Here is a 19,822-nt window from a genome sequence, read left to right on the forward strand (position 1 = left end):
TCACCCACACTGTGCCTGGGCTGGGACCAATAGTAGGTCCTGCCGGCGCAGGGTAGCCGGAAGCTCTCCCACACACTCACCTGGCCTGGGCTAGGACTGGGTCTGGGGGTTCCCGGAACGCGACAGAAATTCCTACTGGGCGGGTGAGGTGGGGGAGGTGCTGTGGTGTGGTGGGGGGCGTCCCAAGGGGTGGAAGAGGGTCTCACCCACGTTGGGTCTGGGCTGGGACCAGTAATAGGTCCCTCCGGCGCAGGGTAGCCGGACGCTCTCCCACACACTCACTGGGCCTGGGCTAGGACTGGGTCTCCAATTCATTTATTTAACAAACATATTTAACAAACATGTAAGAAGTAGCCCTAGAGCTAGAAATCTGAAGACAACTTAGGACTGGGTCTCCAATTCATTTGTTTAACAAACATATTTAACAAACATGTAAGAAGTAGCCCTAGAGCTAGAAATCTGAAGACAACTTACTGCTTGCCCTCAGAAGAGGTCAGTGTTGTTGGGGAGTCTGGCAGTCCTATTCTTACAAACTAGTGTTCTGTATGGTACTACTTCACAGCTGTTGACAAATTTCTTCCTCAGAAGAAAAGTGCTATGGCTAAAGATCAAGATGATTCAGAGGCCTCCTAGGAGACTGATTGGCTCTTGAAAAAAGTAAAATTAGAAGTAAAAAAGTGGTGAAAGAACATAGATATAGGTGAAAGGGTTAAACAAAAGTAGATGGAGTAGTTTTATGTTTAAGGATACTATAGGAATTTGTTATAGATAGAAACTAAGATGCAGTTGGAAAAGTAATGAGTGGTAGAGCTGGCAGTGATCATTTATGTACTTGAGTCAGGAAAATATTTGAGAATTCATTCAAAGACAAAATTGTGGGGCTAGGGAGATAGCTTGAAAATCTTAAGCCCTGGCCACCAAAACCAGGCATAGTGAGATTCTGTACCAAATAAATAAATAAAAGATTTTTTCTTTTAAGTTAAAAGACAATGGGGCTTAGCGGATTAAAGTGCCTGCAAGCAAGTGTAGGTGCCAGGGATTCGATCCCTGGGCCTGCCATGCCAGCCCCGCCCTTGGGGAGCACTGATACAGCAATTGAGACTGGGCATGGTGGTGTGCACCTTTAATCCCCACTGTTGGAAGGCAGTAAACAGGTGGATCACTACAAGTCCGATCTAGTAATGAGACCCTGAATACCCTGTAGACCCTTCCCTAAAATACAAAATAAATAAATTAATTAATTAAAAGACATATTTGTGAAAATGTGCCCATTGATACGCTGTGACAACAGTGAAGTGTCTAGGATGATGGAACTTGGAAAGGAGGTAGTCAGGGAAATGATACTCTTTGACTAAGATCATGAATGCATTTGGAGGGAAGACTAAGAAAAAAAAAAGATAAATTTCACTGTCACAGATTTTTAAAGTTATAATGCATATACAAGATTTAAATGAAATATCATGTGGGCTCTTGGCTTCAAAAGCTTGATAAGAAAGAGTTTTCAAGGAATGGTATTTGAAACCATAGTGAGAAAGTGATGGTCCATAGAAAGTATGTAAAATGAAGATAGAACCTAAAACAGAACTGTGGGAAGCAACAGCATTAAGAGATACACCAAAAAAAAAAAAAAAAAGGAAAAGGAAGACAAGGCTCTGAAGGAACAACTGAAGTAGAAATGGTTGGAGTAGGGGACTGGGGAGTTGGCTCAGTAGAATAAGCACTTCCCTGCCAAGCGCAGGGGCCTGAGTTCACTCCCCTGTTCAGCCAAAAAAAAAAAAAAAAAAAGGTGGGAGTGCCTTTGCATCGATAATTTGCTAATTTTAGCATATTTAGTGGATTGGGAGATCAGAAACTCAGTTAATAGTAACAATTCAGAAATGACAATGTAGTAAGAACAGTTAGAATCATAGAGCTTGAGTATACCATAGAATTGAATTGTTAATGGAATGAAACAGCTGTGGATATGAGAGAAGAGAGAAGCTAAAACAGGTAGAGGTATTCACCTTAGACAAAAGAAGATATACCACGTTGACTGAGAAATGAAAGAATGGTTGAGGAAAGAGCTAGTATTTCTGGTTTCCATGTATTTAGGTTTTTTTTCTGGTTTCTTTTGTCATTTATTCATTTCATTGCACTGTGGTCAGATAATATGCATGGGATAATTTCTGTTTTCTTGCATATACTTAAGCATGACCTATGGACCAGTAGTTGTCTATTTTAGAAAATGACCCATGTGCAGCTGAGAAAAATGTGTATTCAGCTGTGTTTGGATGAAACACTCTGTATATGTCCACTAAGCCTATTTGTTTCAAGCTCTGGTTCAGTTCTGTTATTTCTTTGCTATTTTTTTGTCTGGTTGACCTATCTTTTTGGAATAAGGGGTTGTTAAGGTCCCCTGTTAAGATTGTGGTATTGGATATTACATTTTTCATGTTCCTTAAGATTTGCTTTATATAGTTGGGTGCTCCCATGTTTGGTGCATACATATTTATGAGTGTTACCTCTTCCTCTTGTATTTTTCCCCTAGCCAGTATATAGTGGCCTTCTTTAGTTCGCTTCATTATTCTTGGTTTGAAGTTGAGACTGTCTGATGATAGGATTGCTACCCCTGCTTTTTTCTGAGGTGCTGGGGCGTGTAGTATTGTTTTCCATCCTTTGATATTCAGCCTATGATTGTCTTTATGAGTTAAATGTGTTTCTTGTATACACCATATTGTTGGATTTTGTTTCCTAATCCACTGTTCCAGTCTATTTCTCTTAATTGGTGAATTGAATCCATTGACATTGATGTTTATAATTGAGATGTATTGACTTGAGATTGACATGTTATTTACCTGTTGCCGTTTACTCCTTTTTCTCCTGTGTTTAATTGTTTGTCCTATTTAGTTGGTTGCTTTTGATCTCATTCATGGAGTTCTGATCATTTTGGTCCCTCTCTAGAACATCTTTCAGGAGCCTGTGTAGGGTTGGCTTTGTCATCATGAAATTCTTTAGTTCTTTGTCATGGAAGTATTTCACTTCTCCATCAAACTTGAAAGAGTTTTGCAGGGTATAGTAGTCTGGGCTGAAATCTGTTTTCATAGAGGACTTGAAGTACTCTGCTCCATGCTCTTCTTGCCTTCATGGTTTGTGAAGAAGTCGACCGTAATTTGGATGGGTTTTCCTTTGAATGTGATCTGTTTCTTTTCTCTATCAGCTTTCAGTAGATTATTCTTGTGCTCAATTTCTGGGATCTTGACTATTATATGTCTCATTGTGTTTTTAATTGGGTTGAGGTTACTTGGCATTCTGTATACTTCCGTTACCTGAATGTCAGATTGTTTCCTCATATTTGGGAAGTTTTCGCTATTACTTCTGCCCATATTTTTTTAGTGTCATTTGTATTGGCTCCTTCTTTCTCATTGATGCCTATTAGTCTCACATTGTTTATCTTTGCATCGTCTTGCAAGTGATGAATTATTTATTCCTGCATCCTATTTGTTTTTAAGAGATTTTTTCTTACCTTTTCACTAGCTGCACCAGCATCTTCAAGATCTGAAACTCCGTTTTCACTTTCACTTAAACGGTTTTGCAAGCTTGTGATTGAGATTTTAATTTCCTCTGTGTCTCTGGAATCTGTTTCATGCAATCTATTTCTTTCCTTTATTGCTCATTCAAGAAATCATCATTTTTCTAATCTCCTCTACTTTTTAATCGATGTCTCCTATAGAAGCAGTTACTAATTCTTTTACTGCAGAGTTTTTTTCAGATTGGGTTTCCTCCCTATGTTTCTGTAGTTGATTCTTTACTTCAGATGCTGTGAGTTCAATAATTTTTTTTTATTTCAAAAATACCTCTATAACTTTCTGCTGTTGCTTATTTACTTTTGACACTATTAATTCATACATTTGAGCTGAGCTAGTGTCCTCTGCACTTGTTCTGGGTGTGCATTGGGTTTCCTCCATATGTTTCTGCATTTGATTCTTTACTGCAGATGCTATTGATTCAGGGATTTCTTTTTTCATTTCCAGTCTGAGTTCCTCTATACCTTTCTGCAGCTGTTTATTTATTTCAGAAGCTGTTGATTCATTGATTTCAGCTGTATGATTCCCAATTTGTGTTAGTGTCTTCTGCACTTGTTACGGGTTGGTTTGGGTCTGAGATTGCATTTTGCTCCTTCTCGTTGTCATTTTGTATAGCACTCTCTTCTGACCTTTGTTGTAGAGCTTTAGTGCAGTTATAACCTTAGCACCTACTGAAATTCAGGTGCAGATCTACAAAGTTTGAATTTATCCAGCTGTGCCTGGCTTGGGTCTAGCTGGAATGCTCAGCTCCTTCCTTCTGTAGCCCTTGGAAGTGAACCTGTTGTGCCCCTCTGGCAAGATGTTCTGCTCCTGGACTAGCTGGGTGGTTCTGACTCCTACTCTCTCTGCAGGGACTGCAGCTGCAGAGTTTCCCCCCAGGCCTGTATGCCAGGCTTGAGTTGAGTCTGAAGGGGACAAGGTGGAGTAGGGGGGAGAAGAAGGTCTTCCACATACTCACCGGGCCTGGGCTAGGGTGGATCTGGGGGTCCTGAGAACGCAGCAGAAGTTCTCACTCGGCGGCATGGGGCAGGGGCGACTGCAAAGTGGGAGCGTCCCAAGCGGGTGGAAGAGGGTCTCACCCACACTGAGCCTGGGCTTGGACCAGGCTGGACCCACCAGGGCAGGGTAGCTGGAACCTTTTCCACACACTCAAGGAACCACACCTTTAACTGAGCTAGTATTTTTGGAAACCTGCTTTTTTTGTCAGTCATTCTGATTTGTTACTTTATACAACTTTAGTTAATCTTTATAGCAGCCTGTTTTATGTAGAAAGCATTGTTTCTTGCTTTATCAGTAAGGAAATTAAAGCTTATGAAGGATAGGTTGCCTGGGATCATTTGTCTTGTAAATAATGGAAGCTATTTCCCTAAACCAAGTTTGATTTCTTGTGTCCTCCTGCCTCCCCTCCCTTTTCCTGCCCTTCCCCTTCAAGATATGCCTGCAGATAAGTGTTATTCCAGAATCTGTATGAACAGGTGCTGAGTCCTCAAACTGAAATGAAAATTATTTTTCTTATAATTTCTTCTAAAGAAATTCCTTTTTAAAAATTACTGTCTATTAATAAAAGATGTCATATACATACAAAATGATATATCTTTTTTGCTAAACTAAAAGATATCAGTTTTGTTTTGTTTTTTGTATTTAGGGCAGGGTCTACAGGTTCTCACTATGTAGATCGGGCTCAGTGATTCTCCCCTTTTTAGCCTCCCAAGCACTGGAATTACAGGCACACGCCACCATGCCCAGTCTTAGAATTTTTAAGAGATGTGGGAGAACAGGCAGAACCAAGACTTCTGTAACCTTGTAGAGTACAAAAATACTTAAGTATTTGTCTCCAAATGAAACATTTCAGTAATTCATCTCCAATGTGTTAAACTCCACTCTCATTATTTCTTTTTTGGATGTTTTGTAACATAAACATAAAATTTTCTCTTGTTTATTTTCAGGTATCTGCTTTCAAGGAACAGTTTTCATCAGAGGCATGCAGAGAGTTAGGCTTCTCTAGCAACTTGCTCTGCAGCTCTTGTGATCTTCTTGGGCAGTTCAACCTCCTTCAGCTGGATCCTGATTGCAGAGGATGCTGTCAGGAAGAGGCACAGTTTGAAACCAAAAAGGTACAGTTTCTGATATATGGGTTGTATCTGATTGTTTAGAGATAAAGTAAAGCATAAATTGTTTAATCGACTCAAGTGAAAGGAAAATTCTGGCTTTTACATTTCTTTCTACAGTTAACTGATTTTTCCTGGCCCAGTAGATCAGTGAAAGCATATGGGAATGAAAAAGGTGGTAACTTATCAGGATCCCCTTTTATTGTGATTGTCATAGAGAAATGGTGACAAACAATTGTTTATATGATTTTTGTTCATTTATAATAAGTGAGTTTTAGAAAGTTTGATATGAGATGACAAGGCACAAAATTATTATGGACAAATTACAACTAAATTTGGGCAATAATTTATACATATGTTAATTTACTCACCATTAATTTACACATTACTCATTTTATGACTAATTGTGGATACCTAATGTCATTTCTAATGTTTGAAAACCAATACAGAGATAGTAGTTCTGTTCTATAAAATGTTTTGAGGGCCAAGGAGATAGTTTGGTGGTCTAAGTGTCTGTCAAGCAAAAGCAAGGAACCCGGTTCAATCCCTGGTACCACGTGCCATGCCAACCCTGTGCTGAGCTGGCCACCAAAACTGGGTGTGGTGGTACACAGCTGTGATCCCTGTGCTTGAGAGGCTAAGACAAAGGGATCACTACAAGTCTGAGCTGCATAGCAAGACCCTGTACCAAATAAATAAAACATTTTTTTTTTAACTTTTAAGTTTTGAACCTGTTAAAACTAATAATGAATATAATCAGTCTTAAAATCTTTTCTTTAAGACCTTTCAATTTCTGGAAATTTTAGTAGCCTGAAAAGATAATTTATGTTATCCAACTGTAAGTGAATTCAGAGTTGGATGTGCAGCTCCCTCGTAATCACTGCCCTAGCACATACATGCATGGCCCTACAGTCAATCCCTAATACTATCAACAAAACAAAATAACCCTGAATTAGTGATATCCCTGTGTTTGGAAGGAGAAAAAAAATTAGCATCATTCTATTAAGTTTTTATTTAATATTCTCATGCTGGATTCTGTTTGAAGTGTTGCAGTATATAAAACTTCAAACAGTAATTAATGATAATTTTCTTTTTTTAATTTTCTTATGGGCAGGTAGTTAAAATTTATTTCTAACACTGCCATGGTTTGGAGTTTTGCAAGGGGAACAATACAATGCACAACACGTTTTGTAAGATTTATGTACTAGTCACCAATAATACCATATATGAAATGAGAGTGCAGAAAATTGTTCACACACTGTAAAGTCCGAAGAATCCAGCTGAGGGCCTGGACCCCCTCATAACATCTTGCATGAGTCCAGCTGAGGACCTAGAGCTCATAACAATGCCTCCCTCAAATCCAACTGGAGAACCAGAGCTCATGACAATGTCTCATGCGACTGTCTTTACAGAGCTGCATTGGGAAATCCCAAAGGTCAGAAATGGAAGCTACACAGTCTGGGCTAGCAGGCTGAGGGATCTGAATTGGAGCCAGAAAGTGATGCTCAAAGTAAAAACCAGAGCTCCCCCTAAAAGTACCACAGCCATCTTTAGCACCAGTGAGGTCCCAGGCTCATCCAATGCTGAGGAAGCTAAGTTCCTATTAGCAAAGCCAACACACCAAGCTTCTTTAGGAGGCTGAGCTGTGCAGTATCTTCCCTGCGGGAGCCAGAAAACAATGCTCAAAATGAGGATCAGAACTCCCCCAAACTGAACCACAGCCATTCTCAGTGACTACAAGGTCCAAAGCTCCTCCTCTGATGAAAACAGCCAGATTCATCAGGAAAGCCAGCTTGACAAGGTCACCCAGTAGAACAGCCTAAGAGAACCAGCAGCTTCCAGCAGCTCCCCAACAGTTTCTACCAGCTCTGCTAATGGCCTCCTAGTTTTTCCTTTTATGCTGCTGGTACCAATCCTCAGGTGGGCCTTCCATACCCAGTACCATGCTAGTTCAGTTCAGCTGAGTGTAACAAGTTGCCCACCAGTAGGCAATCCACCACAAACACCAAGTACATTTTTATGGTTCTTAGAAGCAGGAAGATATGCTTAGTATTCAGCCCATTTGGTTTCTGAATATCATAACCTTAAAATTCCCAGTATGCCAAAGACTATGGCAGTCTTAACATGAATTTAATTTCTTTGATTTATATATAACAGGGATACATTTTATGTTTAAATTTCCTTACATGTTAGTCTTTACTGTATGCAAATATAATCTTATATAATCTTAAGCAAATTTTAGAAACTTGATTTTAAATAGATTCAAGACAAAAGATATACCTAGTGTAATATGAACCACTTCCTCTGAGATATTCTCTTGACTATATACCACTACTTAATCAATAGTGATAATTTTTTGAGATCCTAAACATGGATTAAATAAGGTTTGTGGGCTGGGGAGATGGCTCAGTGGAATAAGCACTTCCCTGGCAAGCTCAAGGGCCTGAGTTCAATCCCCAGTTCCCCCCCCCCAAAAAAAAAAAAAAATCTGAATAAGGTTTGTTCTACAGTAAGTAGGGTTTATCCTCTATGACATACACCTTTGTAGTTAAGAGTAAATTGAGAATTCTACCCTTTGACTGATATAAAATATGCCTAAAATATAACTGAAGTACATATAGAGGTATTTATTTAAGTACTTATTTTCTCCATACTCCTTCATAATACCCCAATTATGTGGTATAATTTTAATAAAACCAAGTTTGGATCACTTCTAAAATTAATTATATTCCTGTTCATCTTTCACTCTGTATCTAGACCTTTCAGTAGTTATAATTCACCAATTAACATAAAGAAACACATCTGACAGTTGAATGTATGCCAACTAATGAGTTAAAAACATGAGGCTCTATCTTAATAATTTTTTGTACTAAATCCAGTCAAGTTTTTGTTTGCTTTTATCTCATAATATCTAATGTGTGTTTGTCTCCCTCTGCCCTTGGCGTTCTCAAACAAGTTCTGTGTGGTTCACCTGGACTTGAACCTATTAGATAACTAAGGTTGGGCTCAAACTCATGGCAATCCTCTTGCGTCAGCCTCCTGACATGGTGGAATTACAGGCATGCACCTCTGCGCCCACTTCAGGATATATTTATCATCAAGCATTTACTAGCACCTTTTGTACAAAATCAGTACTTTTTGACATAGCATGTTGCACAAGCCCCCTTTAAATGCAAACCACATTTATAGACATAGGGAAAGTAGTACTTTGCAGCCAGGAATGGTGGTGCACACCTGTCATGCCAGCACTCAGGAGGCTGAAACAAGAAAATCTACACTTCAAGATCAGCCTGGACTACGTAGCAAGACCTTGTTAAAAGGAAAAGGTGGGGAAAAGTACTTGATTTAGTATTTATACTGCTGCTGTAGATTATTGGTATATGATCATTTGTAACAATAAAGAAAGTATTCATTCCTGTTTCACTCAATTTAGGCTTAAGCCTTAACTTTTAAGTCATATTTACAGACAACCCTCATTTAATAAAAGTAAAAATCTAACAAACTACATGATATAAACTTACATATATATTATATATGTACTACACTATACTATGTACACCATATTTGTAAAGCACTTGGGCATACTTTAATTTGCGCTATATTTTCTCTATCGTTTTGCTTTTTTCTTGATCTACCAATAAATTTTGAAGTATAAAACAGTATTTTGTCTTGTTTTGTGTTTTGGTTTGCTTTGGTTTGGTTTTGTGGTGTTGGGGATTGAACCCAAGGCCTTAGCATTGAGCTAGGTCCCCAGTCTTTCTATTTTTTGGTTTTCAGTCACTAAGTTGCACGGACTGGACTTAAGCCTGTGGGACCCCCTCCTCCACCCCCGAGAGTACTGCAGTGACAGGCATGTCCCACTACACCTAGTCATCTAAAGTTGTATTTCTCAGTCCCCAGCCTTCAACACACAGTACATTATAAGTTTTTCTCTTTGAATAAAGCTGTTTTTACTAAGAATACATTGGAAAAGGTGGTGTTTTAAAAAGTATGTTAAAAATATACTAGAACTTTATAGCTACTTGATAAATACCTTTTTCATGTATTTCATTTATATATCCTGAAAGATACTTTAAAACTAGAATTAAAAAGAAAAACTGGTCTTCATATTGGCAAGTATCCATTGGAAATGTTCTTTATTTATAATTAACTATAAATACAGACCTTTGTTTCCACATTTTATTTATGAGGATATAAGCATCCCACATCTACCTAAAAAGAGATTATTGGGCACTTCGTAGTAATTCTAGTAAGTAATATATTTTTAACTGAATATCACCATCAGATTAAAATAGATTCTTGGGATTCTCCTAAGGATAAACATTTTTTCCACTAAGAATTTTTCAGTTTGTTTTTTAAGAGGTATAAGGTGAGGTATAGTATTTTAGTGGGAAGATTATTTTTCTCATTTTTATAGTCTTCTTAATTCTATAAATTTTAATTTATTATGCATTGACTTTTCCCCATTTCTTCCGTAATTTAAGGTTTCATAGTTTAAAGACTTCAGCACCTTTTAGATATTTTCTTGCAGAACTTTTCTGATTTTTTTCTTGATTATATACCCCTATTGAGCTTCTACCTTTCTGACATTTCTGGGGTTTGATTTTTTATTTTAACCTTGGTTTAGCAAGATCTTAACAGTTTTTTTTTTCTTTAAATATTTTTATTTAATTGGATTTAGCACTTTTTTACTCTTATTTCTGAAAGACATCTTAAGATCAAACTTGTTGCCAAATCAGAGCACTTCCTAGAAGTAATATATTTAGGTAACTTAATCATCAGAATAAACCAAAAAAATTAACTTAATTTGCTGTTCATCCTGTCTTGATTGAATTGCAGTGAGTTTGATTAGTGGTTAAGGACACTGGTTTTGGAACCAGACTGTCTTGATTCAGATCTTCTCTTAACCACTCAATTTGTGTTCTTGGACAAACCATTTGTTCATTGTGTCTGTCTCCTTATCTGTAAGTGGGGGAGAGTAATAGTTCCTGTCTCATAACGGGTTAGGGGGATTAATTAAGGTAATATGCATACAACTCCTTAGAATTGAGCCTGACCTATGTAGCTGTTTGGTAATACACTTGCCGCTGGTAGTAGTGACAGAAGTAGTAGTATCTGTTTGGTGTTGGGAATAAATAGAATTTGGAGAACTCTGATAATATAATATTGCTGTTGGCAAGGTAGAGCAAAAGAAAATACGTGAGAGATAAATCATAAATGATTAGATAGCCACTGATGAAAATTTTCTGTTTCTGTACTTCGCAGCTTCTGGATAAGTTGAATCAAGAGGAAATGTAACAGAATTAGTAATAGGAAAATTTTACTATTTGAAACTACTTACTAATTTAGGAAAAAATGTTGATGTAAGTTATGGCAAACATAATTCTAAATTTTGGTATTTTCAATCCTATCAGTTGACACATGGAAACTGCAAATTTTAACTTTAAAATGTTGTGCCATTTTTTTATGTTACATAAAATTTGAAAATGTGTATAACAGATTGCATTTTGAAAAAAATGTTTATTAAAAATTTTTTCAAGGCCTTACTAAAGTGAAGCTCTTATTTATTCATTTTTTCATTTGCAGTGTTTGAGATCAAACCCAGACACTTGCTCATGCAAATAAGCCAGCACACTAAGGCAAACAGGTTAATTTTCTTAGTCCAAGTCTGTTGTAACAGTTGAAAGAAACCCACACTTTAAAGTCATTTTTCAAGACTAAAGAAAAAAAAGGGGATACAAATGAAGGACTATTTTGTATTTATAGATACAAAATAGGATAGATGTACAGCTACTTTATCTTAATTCAGTGAGAAGAATGATTTGTACTAATAGTGTTTGGGCAGGATATCACGTCTGCATCTTGTACTATGAATAACCACTACAAAGACAACAATATGCAATGTATTAATTATTGACACTGTCCTACTAATTGGTTTTGAAACTGTTTTATTGCTATTTGTTTCTCAATAAAATTAATAAGGAAAAAAAGTAAAGCCATAGTAATATGCTGAACTGTAAAAGGCTCAAGTCAACAGCTTCTGACAGTTACCAGTTCTGCGGTTAATCCACTACAATTACGCACTACTGAACTATATTGGATTATTTTGCTGAATTCATGCACCTACAATATTTGAATGGCAATAGAATACCCATCTCTGACAACACTAAACCAAAAAAGGGATATAAGTGAAGGGCAGTTTCATAGTGAAAAAAAAAATCATATATTTGTGTGTGTGTATATATATACACACACAAAATAGTTATGATATATAGCTACTTTCTCTTAGTTCAATGAGAAGAAAGATATGTACTAATAGTGTTTAGACAAGATATGTTTGCATCTTGTACTACGCGTAACTACTATGAAAACAACAATATGCAATGTATTAATTATTGTAACTGTCCCACTAACCTGTTTTGAAACTGTCTCATTGCTATTTGTTAATAAAATTAGTTAAAAATAAATAAAATCATCTTAGAAGAGAATTATATTGTTGGTTTTCAACTCTTCAGAGTAACAGATCAAATAAAAGCCATATTACTACTTTCTGCCCTGAAATTTAAACGTACTCTACTTCTTTTTTTTTTTTTTTTTGGTGGGACTGGGGATTGAACTCAGGACCCTGTGCTTGCCAGACAAGCATTTATTCTACTGAGCTGTCTCCCTGGCCTACATGTACTCTAAGTAGACCTCAAAAGTTATATAGTAGTTCATTAGAACTTCATCTTCCTTCTGTCTTTTTATAAGTTTTTGAAACAGTTGAATTTTTATCAGCTTCATTGTTTACTGACTTTGTGACTTTGAACTAGCAAATTATTTCAGAATCTTCAGTTTCAATGTTATAATTAAACTGACTTACCTTTGAATGTTTATTCTATACTGGTTATATGCTGAGTATTTTACTTATACTGTTTGGTCCCAATAACAAGCCTGTAATAGGAATACTTCTATCCTTATTTAACAGAAAAAGAATATTGGGGCCTAATCTGTCAAAAATTACATGAAGGTGTCAGAACCTAGTTTCATCTTAGACTCTGATTTTAGAGCCCAAGTTTTTAAACTTACATTCTTTTTCTTGTCATCTTGAAAATGTTGATATGAAGGCATACTTTAGAGATTTTATAAGAAATTGAATCAGTTATATATATAAAGCACTAAAATAGCTTTGTGCAAGTTTCTTGCCTTTGTAGTTTACAAGATTAGTAGCAATTCTATTACTATTTTTTATTTAAAATTATCACTTTTTCAGGTTACCATAGGCTAGAATGGCTCCCATTGCTTTATGTTTCTCAGTCATATATTTCCTAATTTGGCTTTATTTAAGGCTCAAACAAGTCTTTTAAGTAAGTGACATAATGTTTCTTAATTTTGATAAAGAAGTATCAAAATATTGTTTTGCATTTCCATGAAAATTTTGTAAGCATTTGCAGACTAATCCAGAAGTCAACTTAAACCACTTAATTGAAGATTGGCAAATTTTAAGCTTTAACCTATCAGAAACATAACATTATTGCTATGTAAAACACAGAAGATGAAATAGAGGTTAAGCTGTGTCTGAAATTGGGGTACTAAAGAAATTTCAGTTGCTTAAAATAGCTTTATGTCTGTAGCATCAAAAAAGAGCTTATTCCTTCAAAGGAAACAAATATCTGTAGCAAATTATCCTAATTGTGTAAAAACATTCACAAAGAAGAGGGTTTTTTTTTTTTTTTTTATGAATGAGTTTGGCAACAGTTTCCAGTGTGTCACTAATACACTTGTATAGTCAAATGCTAAATAATAAGAAATATTTACTTCATAATAAGTAATAGCCACTACTGTTCTTTAAATTGTCATATATAAAGGCACTCTTCTAAGCACTTTTAAGTGAATGTATATAATAGGTAAATATCATTAGTATCCCCATTTCACAGTTGAAGCCAAGCCAAACAGATCTTGCCTAAGGTTATACGGCAAGTTAGTGGCTATAAGTAACAAGTATCTATATGACAAAGGTTTTTTGGGATTTTTTGTTTTTGTTTTAGGGTTTTTTGGGTGTTTTGTTTTGTTTTGTTTTGGTATTTAAGACAGGGTATAGGGGACTGGTGAGATGGCTCCGAGGTCTGAAGCACCTACTTAGCAAAGCACACAGACCACGGTTCAATCCCCCAGCACCACATGCCAGCCAGTCCCACCCCCTGGTGGGCTGAGATGGCCACACACACATAAATAAGTAAATAAATAAATAAAAATTTGAAGTGTAAATGTGTCTCGTGCAATATGTGAAACACAGATAATTTAAAAATAATTTAAAAAAAAAAAAAGACAGGGTATACAGGGTGTAAAGGGTCTTACTGCGTAGATCGGACTTGTAGTGATCCTCCTGTTTACAGCCTCCCAAGTGCTGGGATTACAGGTGTGCATCACCACACCCATTCTCAATTGCCATCTCAGCTCGCCCTGGGGGCAGGGCCAGCACAGCAGGCCCAGGGATCCAACTCCCAGCCCCTGCATCTACCTAAGCAGGCGTTTTAATCTCCTGAGCTATTCGGCTGGCCCTATAGCAAAGTTGTGTTTTTTGTTTTTTGGGTTTTTTTGTAGGACAGTTTCAATAAAAATTAACACATTACATACTCAAAGTTTTAAAATTTATTTTATAGAGTTATTTGTTTGAACTGAAAATATTTTTACATCTGCCTTAATATGAATAGCAGTCTTTATAAATTAGTATCAGCTCCTTTCTAAGCATATGAAAGTATTCAGTCACATTTACAGGTTTTATTTTTTTATAAAGAGTAGAAAATAGTATTAAAACAGAAGAATTACAAGTGATACAGAATTTCACTTAACATTTCTTAATATGAGTTTCACAGTATTCATTGTAATGTATAGTGTTGTTTTCCAACCAGTTATTCATATTATCAGATATATGTATACAAAATTTGAAGAAGAAAGAAAGAAGGAAATACGGGGCCATGGAGATAGCTCAGTAGAATAAGCACTTGCCAAGCAGGCGCAAGGACCTGAGTTCAATCCCCAGTTCTGCCAAAAAAAAAAAGGAAATATAAGAAATTAAGAGGAGAAACAGAAGAATCAATTGACAAAAGGAGATAAAACATTACACTTATTTGCTCCTTTCCATAGAACAGCAGAAATGCACAGTACATTGTCCAAACCATCCTGTTTACATACATAAATCTCTTTCCCCCATTCCCTCTCCTGTCCTCCTCAACTCAGTAACTCTTTTCAAATAAGTTCATTCCCTTTTCCCAGTATCTATTGTACCCTTCAGATTCTGTTTTCTCTTTTAGGTTCTCACACTAAGACAATATAATGTTTGCATATGTGGGTATGATTTATTTCACTTACGAGTATGGTCTCTAGTTGTGGAAGATTTTAATATTTAAAAAGAAAATAAACCTTTGAAATATTTCAAGGTACCTTGAAGCTGTATTTCCTAGACATACCTATTTTAGAGTCAGAGTAATCTTTCCATTTATATTCTCAGTACTTTTTTGTTTAGATTGCCAAAATAAGCCAAAAGTCACTTACACTCCAGGAGTGTAAGAAGTACTTGTGAGGAGTAGACTGCCAGAATACAAAATATTCTGTGCTTCTTGAGCGTAAACCTAATATCTAATGTTAAGACATTAACCCCTAAGAGAATTAAAAATAAGTAAAAATTAGAAAGAGGTAAGAATCAATTGATCTCTTAAAAGTTGATACATTTCAGGCTGCTGAGGTGGTAGGCTGTTATCCCAGCAGGAAACTGCAGCAGAAGGATCACAGAGCCCAGGATGTCAGACCACCCTGGGCAACATAGCAAAATCCAATTTAAAAAAGGGAGAGGGGATGCGGTGAGATAGCTCAACGAACTAAAGCACCTTCTTAGGCAGACAGGGAAAGGGGTTCAATCCTCAGCATGCCGTGCTGGTCCCACCCCTGGGGTGCGCTGAGACAGTGAATGAGACTGGGTGTGGTGGCGCACACCTGTAATCCCAGCATTTGGGAGGCTGAAAAAGGAGGATCATTACGAGTCTGATCTGTGTACTGAGACCCTATAGACCATGTACTAAATAGAAAAGAAAAGATATTGAGCAGTCCGTGGTGGTAAGTGCCTGTAATCCCAGCTACTCTTGACTCAGGATGATCACATATTGAAGACCAACCTGAGCAACTGATCAAGACTGTCACAAAATAAAAATTAAAAACAACTGGGGATATGTCTCGGCACCCCCAGATTCACTTCCTATTATGGCAGATGCGCGAAAGGTATGATTTAGTCTGAAGATACAACATATCGGTCATTATGGAATAACCAATAGAAAAACTAACAACAAAAGCCAGTTGGAAGTTACTTTTAACCCTTTTTTATGTCAGAGTCAGAGTTTTGTGGAGGTTTTTTGGCTTTTTTTTTTTTTTAAATTCCCTTTTGGACTGTTTCTTTCATTACTGTTTCCAGATGCATTGATTTATTTAAAGAATTCATTGAGATATATATACTGTAAATAGAATGTAAACATGTGCCAGCTATTTTGTATGTTATTTTCAATTATCTGTAGCCTTTCTTAAGTACTATCATAACTGCCCTTTTTTATGTCAGATAAGTGGTAGTTGAATAGTGAAATGAGTGAGATCAGCATCAAAAGAATTGCTTTTGAAAAAGCAGCTTTTGCTACCATAACACCTTCATCTTCAGTTTTTGAGACTACTGAGTGAATGTTGACATATTTTTTACTAGATTTCATTCTTCCAATTGTTGTAGCTCATATTTCAAACATTTAGGAGCAAAAAAGACATTGTATTTTTTTTCCTTTATTACATACTAAGTAGAAAATAGGGGCTGGGGATATAGCTCAGTTGTGTGTCTGCCTGGCAAGCACAAGGTCCTGAGTTCGATCCCTGGTACTGCAAAAATAAATAAATGATAGATAGATAGATAGATAGATAGATAGATAGATAGATAGATAGATAGAAAATAGTAGGCCTGGCCAGATAGCTCAGTGGACTAAAGTGCCTGATTAGGCAGAGTGCAGTGGCTGGTGTTCGATCCCCGGCGTGCTATGCTGGCTCCTCTCCCAGGGCACACTGAGAAGGCAATTGAGCCTGGGCGAGGTGGCTGCCACATGCCTGTAATCCCAGGCCTTGGGAAGCTGAAAACAGGAAAATCACTACAGTCCGATCTACGTAGTGAGATCCTGTACAAAAATACCCACCCCCCCAAAAAAAAACTGGCTATTTTCTATAATATTTTTACTGTTTCTTTTTGGTTTTTTTTTTTTTTCTGGTAGTACCAAGGATTGAACTCAGGACTTTGCCCTTGCTGGGCAGGTTTTTATGCCACTGAGCTTTCTCCCTGGCCCTAGGTTTGCTATTTCTAAGGTTTTTGTTTTTTTTTTTTTTGGTTTTTTTTTTTTCTGAAGAACTTCTAGGATATTAAAACTTGGAGTCATTTTTACCAGTAACTTGAACCTGAGGGAATATAATAATCATGTTCTCGTTTTGTCATTATTTCTTTTCACGGTGTGGTACTTCCCAAGTATGAGTAGATGTGAATGCATTGTTCCAAGAGATGACCCAGAATCATCCATACTGTGGCTGAAGCCTGTGTGGAGAGAAGGAATGTGGAGTATCCTACAGGGACATGTTGGCATTATACTGGTTTCCAGATGAAAATCTTGTCGCTGTAATCCTACCCCTCTGTTGTAGGTGTATTATTTTTGTGTATTTCCATTGAATATTTTAGTGGAACGTTGATTTTATCTTTTTTTCTTCCAGTGTACTATTACCTTTTTCTGGGCATAATTCACATTAAGCTGAATGATACTTTGCATGTATTATAACTTCTCAATGTCAAAGAAAGAACTAAAAGTACAGAAAGGAGTGGCACTTTAATAGTAAGTTTTAAACTTCCGGAGGGGGCCAGGGAGATAGCTGGGTGGTCTAAGTGCCTACCTGGCAAGCTCAAGGCCCTGGGTTTGATCCCAGTACCACATACCATGCTGGCCCTGCGGCAAGCCAGCCACCGAAACTGGGCATGGAGGCACACACCTATAATCCCAGCCCTGGGGAGGCTGAGACAGGAGGATCAGTACGAGTCTGAACTGCGTAGCGAGACCTTGTACCAAAAATAAATAAATGATTTTAAAATATTAATAAACTTCCTGAGCTTCCATAGGCATAAAACTAAAGTTTTTAGAGTGGGCATGGTGGTACACGCCTGTAATCCCAGCTCTTGGGAGGCTGTAAACAGGTGGATCACTAGGACTCCAATCTAATAGTGAGACCCTGAACAAGCTGTAGACCCTTCCCTAAAATACAAAAAATAAATTAAATAAAATAAAATTTTTGAGGCTGGGGAGATGGCTCAGTGGAATAAGCACTTCCCTGACAAGCTCAACGGCCTGAGTTCAATCCCTGGTTCCACACACAAAAAAAAAAAAATCTAAAATAAAGTTTTTGAAATTTGAGTAGGAAACACTCAAAAATGAGTAGTTTAACTCAAAGATAAATCACATTGGAAAAGTGTATTTGTTTGGTTTGTTGAAATTATAAACAAAATTTTTTAATCTGTCTTGGCTCCTAAAAAGACTATCAGACTAGATGGTGAATAAGAAAGTGTCAACAGATACAGATTTCCTTATGCATTATGTAAAATACCTGCTTTGTAATAAACTATGAAATCTTAATGAAGGGTCACTCGTAGATCACAAAACAAATTAGTGCCCTTATTAGGTACCTGAATATTGTTGTAGTTTATTGCTTCAGGCATTTTTTAAATATGGAAATGAACAGTGAATTTGCTGAATTTGGGGCCTTGGCAATGAGCTACCCCTCCCCTTTTAATTTTGATAAGAAACTGACTTGCTGGGGCTGGGCTTGAATTTCCAATCCTCCTGCCTCAGCATCCCAGAGTACACCACATCTGGCAGTGAATTAAATTTTGACCCATCAGATCACTAAACATGTATTCTGTGAAAATATTTCCCCTGAAATTAGTTGGCCAAATTTTGCTAAAATCATTTTCTGCATAGTACATTTGTAAATATATAAAAGTGGTAAAGTTGATTTTAAGAAGCTACACTGGAGATAAGTAATACTTGGAAAGTGACTGTCTTTATATATTGGAGTATATCATTTTTAAATAGGGTATCAAAGTAATATAATGCTCAGTTATAGTATGAGCATTATTCCTCATTTTTCAAATGATTTTATATAAAGATAACCCTCAGAAAACCTATAGAAATATAATTACTCCTCAGATCTGGATTCTTTCTAACACTTGAAATTCTGCTTTTGTTCACTTAACAGCATTTATTCATATTACTACTTAACAAATGAGTAATTGTTACTAGTCATATAGAGTTGGTTTTTGAAGTTATTTAATATAAACAAAACTAGCGCTTTCAGAGAATAAAAGCCAAATTTATTTTACTTTACGGTCATGACTTTTTTTGGTCTCCCCCATACTACGTAGGATATTGTTAATACCAAAATTTTGTCACTGAATATAGAGTATTTGTTTTCATTATAAAGAAGTAATAAGGGGCCGGGGAGATGGTTCAGTAGAATAAGTGTTTCCTTGGCAAGCACGAGGACTGAGTTCAATCCCCGGTTCCACCAAAAAAAAAAAAAAAAGTAATAAATGTGTGAGGAGCTAGATAATACTTTCATTTAAACATTAGGTGACATATACATGTATCAGAACCTTACATGGTACCAAATAAAAACATAAAATTTACATATTTCAATTTAAAAATTAACTTAAATACATTTTCAAATAAATAGGGAAAAAAGCCCAAAACTCCTCATTACAACTTCTGATTAAAAACTCAAAGGAAAGCTTAGCTTCCGGTGTCTCCTTTAATTAATTAATGTGTGTGTGTGTGTGTGGCCAGCTCAGCCCACCAGCGGGTGGGGCTGGCTGGCATGTGGTGCTGGGGGATTGAACTGCCTTACCCTGTGCTTTACTAAGCTTGCTTTAGACCACTGAGCCATCTCACCAGCCCAAGATGGGCCTTTAGACAGAGATTTAACTAAGACAGTGGTTATGCCTGGTCAAAATGAGGCTATGCAAAGGATTGGCCTAGCTAGGTAAGGATGCACGCCTATAATCCCATTAACTGAGAGGTTGAGGCAGGTCAGTCTTGAGTTTGAGCCCAGCCTAGG

The 19,822-nt window shown here is 36.8% G+C and overlaps 1 protein-coding gene across 1 annotated transcript in view; it reads left to right on the forward strand.

Annotated features, from left to right (window-relative positions):
* Nucleotides 1-19,822, forward strand: part of Selenof (selenoprotein F) — a 57,278-nt gene that overhangs the window by 14,876 nt on the left and 22,580 nt on the right. Inside the window, exon 2 of the mRNA XM_023699069.1 lies at nucleotides 5,510-5,677. Coding sequence (XP_023554837.1) covers nucleotides 5,510-5,677 — 168 coding nt within the window. The remainder of the gene's footprint in view (nucleotides 1-5,509; nucleotides 5,678-19,822) is intronic.

Source organism: Octodon degus, unplaced genomic scaffold (genome assembly GCF_000260255.1).
Source record: "Octodon degus isolate 3935 unplaced genomic scaffold, OctDeg1.0 scaffold00109, whole genome shotgun sequence".
NCBI classification, from domain to species: domain Eukaryota; kingdom Metazoa; phylum Chordata; class Mammalia; order Rodentia; family Octodontidae; genus Octodon; species Octodon degus.